Source organism: Sinocyclocheilus rhinocerous, unplaced genomic scaffold (assembly GCF_001515625.1).
Source record: "Sinocyclocheilus rhinocerous isolate Xijiao unplaced genomic scaffold, SAMN03320098_v1.1 scaffold1826, whole genome shotgun sequence".
Taxonomy (NCBI): domain Eukaryota; kingdom Metazoa; phylum Chordata; class Actinopteri; order Cypriniformes; family Cyprinidae; genus Sinocyclocheilus; species Sinocyclocheilus rhinocerous.
In genome coordinates this window covers 95,711-106,686 of record NW_015645117.1, presented here as the reverse complement: position 1 = coordinate 106,686, position 10,976 = coordinate 95,711, and the positions used below count along the sequence as shown (strand labels likewise).

The 10,976-nt window shown below is 36.8% G+C and overlaps 1 protein-coding gene across 7 annotated transcripts in view; it reads right to left on the bottom strand.

Annotated features, from left to right (window-relative positions):
* Nucleotides 1-10,976, bottom strand: part of LOC107705836 (rho guanine nucleotide exchange factor 3-like) — an 80,492-nt gene that overhangs the window by 28,763 nt on the left and 40,753 nt on the right. Inside the window, exon 1 of one of the 7 annotated variants that reach the window (XM_016509324.1) lies at nt 10,679-10,728. The exons of 5 other annotated variants lie outside the window; for them this stretch is intronic. In XM_016509324.1, coding sequence (XP_016364810.1) covers nt 10,679-10,687 — 9 coding nt within the window. In that variant the 5' untranslated portion in view covers nt 10,688-10,728. Of the gene's footprint in view, nt 1-4,702; nt 4,902-10,678; nt 10,729-10,976 lie in introns of those variants that run through there. One more of the 7 variants, XM_016509323.1, reaches the window with a different exon arrangement.

Sequence of the window (10,976 nt, the reverse complement as noted above, 5' to 3'; positions counted from 1 at the left end):
TCTTGCCTCCCTTGCCTCCCTGTGCTCATGTACTGCATTTTAATGCAGCCGAATTCTCAATAAAACAGTTTTATTTGACTGATTTGACTGTTTCTGTTGTCAGACAACGGAATGAATATTATAGTGACTGAAATGCGGTCCATTAAGACTACATAACCAGCTCTCAAAGATTAATCTGCACTAAAATCCTAATCACGACATTGTCTAATGAAATCAACTACACATACGATTAAGACAATGGCTGTGCTGTGATTTCGGCTATACTTGCATGTAAAATAGAGTTAGAATATCTTTTTTTAACTGAAAGTGCTGCTCCTCTCTGCGCTCGCTGAACAGAGCAGACGCAGAGAAAGAGGTGTGTGCGCTGGGAAAGCAAGACCTCGCGGCTCGTGCGGCAGTACCAGAGAGTCTCAGAGACTAAATAAGGTTTGAACAAGAAAGTCGCTAGATTTGTCGCTAGTCGCTTTTTTGGAAAAAAGTCGCTAAGGGGGTCTGAAAAGTCGCTAAATCTAGCTAAGTTGGCAACACTGCAGTCCAGTCTGTGCTGGAACGCTACTGTCAATCAAACTATCGTGGGAGGGGCCTGTCTGTGTGACGTCACACAGACAGGCGCAGACTTATAAGTGCATTACCGCCACCTATCTCTCAAATGGACCATTGACACTCCTAATTGAGATTGTAGATAGAGTGTCAATGGTCCATTTGAGAGATAGGTGGCGGTAATGCACTTATAAGTCTGCGATCTGCCGTAAAAGCAAGAAGAAGAAGAAGAAGCGTCACGCGCTGGCTGTCGAGGACGCGCTCAGGACAGTTCATACATTGCAGTGCATCAGAGGTAAAAAACGATATAAATACTGTTCAGTTTCTTGCACAGCCCAATTGTTTAGTGTATTTCCACATCAGTGTATCGTCACGAGCCGCAGGGTTTAATTTGGTTTTGTTTGTGTATGTTTTTTTGACTCTCAAAGCCGTGATTCCCATTCACCTCCATTATAAGACTGACAGACTGCAATGGTTTGAGTTAAAAATCTCTGTTTGTGTTCTACTGAAGAAACACAGTCACCTACATCTTGGATGCCCCGGGGGTAAGCAGATAAACATCACATTTTCATTTTTGGGTGAACTATCACTTTAAAGAACAATAATGACTACATCCATAAAACTGAAAGCAGTTCTCATGGGCACCAGAAGTTCAGATGGGTCCAGCGTGGAATGGGCTCCAGAAGCAGGTCGAAGTGTCTGTGCATCTGTACGCAGCAATCAGAGAGAAGCTGCAGATGTGTTCTGACGAGAGGCTTGACCTACAGCTCCAGTCAGTAAGATGAAAGCAGGAGGAATGATGGCTATACACATGTCTTTGATGTGTTCGCTTCTGTGGGAAAGTTTGAGTCACGCACTGATCAGGATAGAACGACACCAAAACTGCAGTCAGAGCCCGGGGATCCCAAAAGGCAGGAGAAAAAATAACGTTTTCACACGTATCATAGGGGAAAAGACCGGCCTGCTGCCTGGTGATTTATTAAAAGTGCAAAAAAAGTTTGTAATTCAATACTGATGATGACTTAAAAAGTAAAATCTGGCTTTATATGGATATATATAATTTTATATGGATATATATACATATTTTTTTTCTTTCAGCATTTTCTTATAACATTACCAAGTGTTTTTGCTGTGAAAACCACTGCACGTTTAGCATTCTCTCATAGAAAACTACTATACAGAAAATGCTTTATGTAATGAATCAAGAAAGTGATATTAGATGACCAAATTCAGTTTACACCTTATTAATAAAACATACTATGCACTGAAACACACAATGCGCTACACTGCATGCTAAGCATTTTCTTTATAATGTTTTTCTATGGGAAAACGCTTAACATTAAATTTTGTACATTGTGTTCATACTGTGTTCATACAACGAGAAAGATAATGGAAATTTTCTGTCAGGACATTATATATTTTTCTATGGATTTTTTATGGAGTGTAGAAAATTACCAAGTGTTTTTGCTGTGTGTCCTAACTGATCGAATTTGATCTATAATGTCTGATTTATTTATGTGGGTGACAAAAAAACAAAATTGAAAGAAAAAACGACCTTGCATTTTCACATGTTGCATGAGAGCAGCAGAAGCGTGTGAATTTACTGTCATGGCAACCAGATACATTGCGTGCAAATTTGCTGGAAGACGATGGTATCATGGAAGCATCAGTAAAACAGCTTGCAGTCAACCTTTTCTGCAGTCAGTCATGCTATTGAAAAGCACAGAGATCACAACCACAACGATACCAGAGACCAGCGCTAGAAGGACAGTGAGGATATTCAATCTCAGCCTCACAGCTGAAACCATACTAACCTCATGAAAGCAGAACTGCTCAACCCACTCATTCACTTTTCCCCGTGTTTCCTGTCAATTTTAAATGCTTATACAGGTATGTATAAAATTATAACTGAGCATTGACGGAGCAGAAAGCTTCCAGCTGAGCAACTGCCATTGTGATGAACGGGAATGTCAACTGAGAGTGTCATAGACCTCCTGTTCTTCAAACTAAATGCAGTTCACTGTGTGAAGTCATCCAGAGACCTGCGAATGACACTGGAACATAACGACAATCCCACATGTTCAGAGACATGACTGAGCTGTAAAACTCAGTACAAAACAGCCAATGCAACTCCACAAGTCAACATGCATAAACTTTGCTATTTAAGAAAAGATAATTATTTTTATAACATCCGGTGACAAAACTGCCTGCGTACTATAAGAATGTTAAAATGAAGGGATAAAAAAATTAATGAAAGGGATAATGAGCATTAGTTTGCGTTTCAAAAAGACGGATTTCATGAGAATCTGTAGCTAGCGCACTAATGGTGATGCTTTGTGTTTCTCTCAAATATATGCAGAAAAACAACAGTAACAAATAATAAAACCTCTTCTTGTGCGTCTGTTTTTCTTAACTAGCCTACTAAGCTAAGAACGCATTGCACCTGATATAAAACAGCATTAACTGAATTCATTGAGCTAAGAGACAAAGAAGTTAACCAGTTAGTAATTAGACTGATTTAAAGGAACACTCCACTATTTTTGAAAATAGAACTATACTCTCATTCCGGCGTAATAATCAAGGAACTTTGCTGCCGTACCATGGGTGCAACGGGTGCAATGATATTACGCAGCACCTGAAAATAGTCCCGTTCCGTCAGTCTTAGTACACGATGTAACTACAGAAGAGTCAAGTTTTAAATGGGAAAAATATAAAAACTCTTTGGTCATTTTTGAGCGAGATGCTAACGGTCTAATCAGATTCAATGATCTATGCTAAGCTAAGCTAAAAGTGCTACCGCCAGACCCGGAGATCGGCTGAATAGATTCTAAAACGGTAAAACTCAACTGTTTAACTCTAGGGGAGTTGGAAAATGAGCCTATTTTCAAAAATAGTGGAGTGTTCCTTTAAGTTTTACTAATCTTACAAATGTGCATCTTCTGTCTTGCTTTCTGGAAGTACACATAAAGCAGTAACAGTTCTCAGATTTAGTAGTGAATGATAACCAGTGGTTCAGTGAGCAAATGACTCACCTGCACTGATTCAGTGAGAGTTTGAGCTGTCTGAATGATTCAGTCCATGATTCAGACTCCAGTTCAGTCTGATTCACATCAGCCAAAAGATTTAATAAAAAAAATAAAATTAACACACAAATTGAGTGTTCAGTTAACAAAAGGACTGCACATTGTGCTGTATATGCTTTTGCATGTGAAGTCAGCAGGGCAACACAAAGTTTATTATTATTTATCATCATCATCATCGTCCAAAAACAAACAAACAAACAAACAAAAAAAACTAGCACTTCATTCACCATGACTTTTGGTCTTTTGTGTCCAGTCAACCAGACTCTCTTGGGTCACTATAGTGGTTTAAACACACTTTGAATAAACCACCCTCTGAGTTTGGCTAACTTCACACTAAAATCAAAGTCTGTTTACCTCAAAAACAACAGGAGAGAAAGATAAAACATCAGTACTAAAGTCTAGGAGTTTCTCAGCCTCACAGCAGCCTTTCAAACGCACTTTGCTGCTGCATCTGGACACACAACACAGCAAAAACATTAGCAGTCTGTGAAGAAATGATGCCGAAAACCATGCGCTGACCTCCAGATGCAGAAACCACATCAGAAGAAGCCAAACACCACCACAAACATCTGCTAAACTTCACCACACTGACTGAACCATGCCATGAAACTGAACAAAATCTTCTGAGAGAAAAGTCATAAATCATGATTCAAACGCCAGTCTTGTTCAGGGTAACGTTATGCAGATGTGATTATAAATAAAGCGATTTCAATCAGGCACATGTCAGTCTGGTAACAATAAAACACCTGAGTGTATTTGTGACAACACCCCACAGCAATAACCAAAACAACTCAAAGCTCTACGTGTAATCAAATACACATTTTTAGAAGCCACAACAGTGCAAAGTAGCAAACTATTGGCTAAGTTTTATTATAAAAAAAAGAATATATATATATTTTTTTAAATAATATTGAATAAAAATGCTTGCTCACGAATAATGTATACATTCATTATGACTATGGCTAGGCTAATAATAATAATGAGTATTATTATTTGTATTATTATAATTAGCCTTATAAACTGAGGCCAGCTGTGTTTGCTGCGGTCCTCCTCATACATAAGAAGCGCGCGGATCTCACCTTTAGCTCTCTCCCCACACTCGGCTCGGCCACGCTGCAGTTTGCTCGGTTGATCAGCAGGTAAACCGGGTAATCCTTCGCCACCATACTGACGCTGCTCTCCGCGGCGGAGTGAAAAACGCACGCGATCCCGACAGCTCTGCGGACTACAGCCGCATCCTCGAGCGCTCGAGAGAGAGAGAGAGAGAGAGAGAGAGAGAGAGAGGCTCGACTCAAGCAGGGATCTGAACATAAACTATACTGCCTGAAGAGCTCTATAAATTTGGGATTTATCTTTGCCTCAGCTAACGTGACCTTGAGAAGAAAAAATAAAGTTGCTTTTCTTCAGGCTCTTTATTTGCAGTTCACATTAGTCAAAGTCAACTTTAAAGGGGTCATATGATGCGATTTCAATTGTTCCTTTCTCTTTGGAGTGTCACAAGCTCTTGGTGCATAAAGAAGATCTGTAAAGTTGCAAACACTAAAGTCTCAAATCCAAAGAGATATTCTTTATAAAAGTTAAGAGTCAGCCACGCCTACCTAAAACGGCTCGTTCTAACACGCCCCCACATGGCTAAAAGTAATCTGATTACGTAACTCGCATTACTTGTAATGAGTTACCCCCAACACTGCATGTGGTTGCCGCAAGCCCTCCGGACGCTCGTTTGTCGAATCCACCCGCCACTCTGTTCTCAAGCCTCCGGCCTCCGCTCACTCTAGGCCGCCGTGTGTGACGCTGTCTTTCGTTGTAAAAAGCGAAACTACTTTGTTTGGTCTTCCAAAAATGTTAAAAATCGACGCGTTTCAGAAAGGCGGGGCATAGAGGAGAAACAATAATGTACAGTATGTGGAAAATAATGTTTTTTTTAACCTTATACCGCATAAACACATTTCATTACACCAAATACACAAAATAATGTTCTTTTTAGCAGCATCATATGACCCCTTTAATACACATAGGCGGAGGGTGAACCAACTGCAGGGTATGAGGCTAAAAGTAGCCTAATGTTAGTGTAATCTATTATATAGGCTATGGGTGTCATGTCATAAGTTGTCATGTCATACATTTTTAATACGATTGGATTTGTATTTAACTTGATCAATAAAAACATTATAAGTTACTAATTATAACGCTTCCACTTTCACAGTTATTCAAACAGCAGAGGCTGTCTATACACTGTTTGATGAATGAATCTCTTGCTTGCATACATTTGCACTTTGTTTATGATGAGAGAATTTGCGAGAGTGCAGAAATCAGCGCCCTGTGTTTCAGCGATGACTCATCTGAACGCTTCTGATTGGCTGCTGCATTCATAAACTCAACGGAGGCGTGTGTGATTGGTTATAATGCGAAAAGCATAAAAAGAGTTATGATGCAACAAGAACAAATTACAAATTAAATTGAACTAAATAAATACAAAGAATAAAGCAAATACAGATTTAAATAAATAAATACAAATAAATAAATAAATAGAATAAATAATACATCTAACAGTACAGTAATATAGTGAGAATGAAAGAAATGTACTAGAGAGAAAATATTAAAAAGAAAAACTAATATTTATTTTATTATAAATAAAAAGGACATTTAATAAATAAAATTTGATTAAGATTGCTCAGATTAAACTAAATACAAATAATGAGATTAAGCTAAATAAATTATAAAAAGTTATCAAAATCAATCAATCAATCAATAGATCAAAATAAATAATTAAAAACAGACTTAAATAATACATCTAACAGAACAGTATAATAAGTAGAGGAAAAAAACTACGTAATGGAAAAGAGGCTAAATATAATATATTACACATATTTATAATTATTAATTTTCCACACACTGATAAAAATGATTTAAAGTTAAAGTATTTAAGGTTTAAAGTAAATACTACGGCAAAACAAATGTAATTTCTACATTAATTTAGTTCAGGCAAGAATTTAAAAAAGAGAGTAAATTCTATATTAGTACTCAATTTAAGCATGTAGAAATTACAGTTTGAACTTAAAAGTATATTTTACTTGGAATGGTTTATGTTTACAAAGATTCTTTAAGTAAATATCAAAGTCATGATCCCGTTGTTCCCATCATGCACTAGGGCATGAATAATTAATAAGATTACATTTTTCACTAGTTTTCTAGTTCTATTTACACTGTTATGGTTGCTTTTGTTGTTAGGTTTAGTAACTTGCTGTTTCGTGACATCTGGAGTTCATTTTCTACTCAAAATGACCCATTCATACTCAAACACCCCACTGATTGTTACAGTCATTGTGTATTGTGTACCAGGTATTGAGGTCTCTGTGTTCATTTAATAACTGTGTTGAGTAGACATATTATTTTAAAAAGGATAACAGGCCGTTACCTTGATTACTTACATGTTTATAAATGAACCACATGCTTTAATAGCAGGTTTTTTTCTTCTTCAGTGCTACATTGTTTGAGTGAAGTTTACAAACCATGAGTATTGCTGAGCGAACTTGAAATAATTAAGTAGAATTTAATTGGCCACGTTAAATTTACGTATTTCCTTTGCTAATTTTACTTAACTTAGTTAAGTAGATTTGACTTAATTCCATACTTAAATTTTACTTGTTTTTTTCCAGTGCAGAATAATTTACATCTTTATACATAAATATATATCTGCTTTTTAATTTTCAGGATGTGGGTCCCTCATATGAGGATGATTATATATATTTAGGGGTCCGTGGCATCTGAAGGATTGAAAACCCCTGCCTTTAGGTATAAAGACGTGAATCTCTTGAGCTCTCCTGGGCTCAGATCCAGCATGCTGTATTCAGTAAATGAGCAGCCTTCGGTCAGTCAGCACAAGCGCTGCTGTTTCGGTGAGCAGCAGCAGGAAATAATGTCCAGTGTGAGCGGTTCCTGTGATTGTGCTGCTATCAGGCGTGGGGAGGTGTAGCGGGGGTTAGCGACCGCTCAGGTGAACGCCAGCTAAAACACTGACGGTAAACAGAGTCTCTGACACTCAAATAACCCCAAACAGCTTCTGAATGGTGCTGGTGACCCGCAGCTTCTGACCTCTGCACATGTGCGGTTCATGGGTTAACTACCGCTGCACACGCTGAACAGAATTAACATGCTAGAGATATTTCATAAATGCCCAAACACAAAAGCTTTACTAAGTTTAATTTGCAGTGCTGCTGTAAAATGTAAGGTTATGTAAAATGGAATAATTCCGCCAATAACATTTTGTAGTATTTATAAAAAAACATTTATAAAGTAGGCAGCTCACCAGGCTTTGAAAGCATTTTGCAGTGAAGATAAGAAACAGCACAAACCATAGTGATTTAATTGGCTAATCAGTAATAATCTAATCACACACAGGCAAAAGGAGAAAAAATCTATGAGTTCAAATCAAATCAAATCAAGTGATGAAATCTTACCGATGTCGCCTTAAAAGAAGAGTTTAGCCAAAAATTCTGTCATTATGCAGACACCATGTATTTCTTAGAAACTAATGTAATCAAGTGTGCTAATAGTATTAATCTTTTAAATGAAAAAAAAAACAAAAAACAAATAAATGTAACTTTAATTCATTTTCCTACTCAGTCTACTTTTTATGCACTTATCAGAGATATACTTTACCAAAGCATACTTAAGTACATTAAAGTATATTCTGCCTTTTGATCGAGATATATTATAGAAAGGTATAATTAAGTATTCTAAATACTAAGTAGTTGTGTTTATTCTTCTGATATTGAGTAGCCTAGGAATTTCTTTTATTTTTTGACTTAGAACACATTGAAATATTTAAGGTAGTACTCCAGCATATGTTTTACACTTACATAGCTTGGAGCAAATTAAACTGTGCTTTTTGTTCATATTTCTATTATCCCAGACAGAAACAGATCAACTTTAGGCAGTTCTTATTAGAGTATTTTACTTTCATCAAAACAAAAATAGTCTTTTTAAGCATAAGTCATCTGCACAAATCCACTGGTAGTGTATAGAAGTCAACTTCAAGTCTAACTGAAGTTAAAGGTTTAATAAAGTGTACTTTCATAATTGAAAATAGTGGGCTAGACATATAGTACACTTAACCCTCAGGTTGTGTTCAAAACCCTATAACACTTGTGGTGTTCCCCATCAAAAATGGCCGGCCTACAAAAAATTGCCTATAAATCTCTTGTTATGCAATATTATCACCAAATTTTGGATTCAATCTTTTTGCCAACTTGTTTTCTTTCATTTAGGACTGGTTTTATACTTCTTTTTCGAACTGATTACTCGTAGGCCTCATTTATATGAGCGTAGGCACCTCATTTTCACAATATTAAATAAAATATGAAGAAAATGTGCACTGTTTATCACACCAGTGTGCTTTAATGTTTAATCAGGAAGTTTGCTTTGAACAAGGTCAAACCCCCCACCCCACCCCTAAAAAAGTACGAAAATTATCAACAAAAAAAAAACTTCGAGAAGAAGTTATACCCTGTGTGAACAAAGTCACTAAGTTTCAGTCCAATGCCATAACATTAACTATTGTTTTCGGAAAAAAGAAAATCTTCTTTGGGACAAAATGACCTGAGGGTTAAAAATGAACTTTAATATTATTTGAGTCTTTCTACTTAAAATGTCATGTTAAATTCTGTGTGCTGTCTGTCCTTTGTCAGAGTATTTTGATTTTGGGAAACTTTTACTTCAATACATTATAAAGCATTATATTTTACTTTTTACTCCACTACATTTCATGAAAACATATCATTCCTTGTCATTTTGAACTGGAGAAATCACCACCTCCTCTGAGACAGAGACCAGTGTCCAGTTCATGAACGAGCTGATTCTTTCCAATGAACCTGTTGAACTGGTTCACGAACCGCATTGAGCGATTCATTTGAGAATCTGACTGATCTGATTGCAGCTTTTCTCGAGTCAACAACTCTGTGATTCAATGAGCCAAGATATAATCCGAGCTTGAATAGAATGAACACTACTAATTAACTACTAAATACTACTACTCCTAACTAAATACTAAAGTCAAATTCTAATATTGATTTTTGTAAATGAAAATCAACTGAATATGCTGTAAAAGCACAAACTGTTTGGGCACCTTTTTACTTGAATTATTTTTAGTACACTAAAAATCAAGTACTTTTTTACTATTACTTACTCAAAAATAAGTACTTTTCCTGGAGTAATATTTTATGTGTACATTTACTCAAGTGTACATAGTCTACTACTGATGTCCCACAAAACAACAGGCCCAATACAGACAAAATCTCATGACATAAGACTTCAAGAGAAACCTTCATGATCCTTCAAGTGGTTCCTGTTCCTCCATGTTTCACTGACTCCATGAACTTCCTGAGTTTACTATAACAGCAGTTCACATGTTGGTGTGATGCATGGGAAGAGTAAAGTTCCTGATCCTGACACAATGATGACTGGCGATCTGACAATAACACAACACACAGTCATCGGCCAGTCGTCATCACTCAGCTATTGTGCTTCATCGGATCACGTAAACCATTCTGCTCCATTTCCAATGTGATTTCCGGCACAGCCGATGACACAGATGACAGTAAATCTCCTCAAGATGTCTAGAGTTCACTCCTAAACCTCTGATATTCTGTTCTCTAGATATGGCTTGGGTACCTCATTCAATGTCTGTAGGATTTTTCACACATTTTATTATCCACCGAGTGAAAATCATGAATCTGGTGACTTACTGGTGCTCAAAAAGTATGATTTGAGGCATCATTTATGTCTAAGACAAATAGCTCAGGGTGAGTAATGAAATCCTAATACTAAGGATTAAAGTTTATATGCTGTATTTCAGTTTAGTTTTTGTTTGATAGAGGCAGTATGCCAAATTCAAGTTATTTATATTGAGCCTCATATAAAACCACAGATGACAGAAGTAGGTCATCCGTGAAAAGGCGCATGATGTAATGTGACTTCTTCATAAAACAGCATGCACTTAATAACCTGTGTGTTGTTTTCGTCTGATCAAACGGCAAGCTATCATCTCTCCATACCTGTTTCATGAAAGACCCTGTATGATGACCACAACCTGATGACGAGAGTGTTACAAACCTCTGAACGTTTGAACATGGCCAAACATCTTTGATGTGAGAGACTGAAAAGCTCTGCTGCTCACTGTGCTTTTCAAAGCTCTGGCCTTTAATCTGACCCTGATTGGAAATCTTTAAAGTGATGCATTGCACATGCATCCAATTAGTTCTTCAACTACAATTTTCAAGCTGGAAATTATGGAATGTACATAAAAAAACACCCAACAATTAGCAACAGGGATAATATATATATATATATATA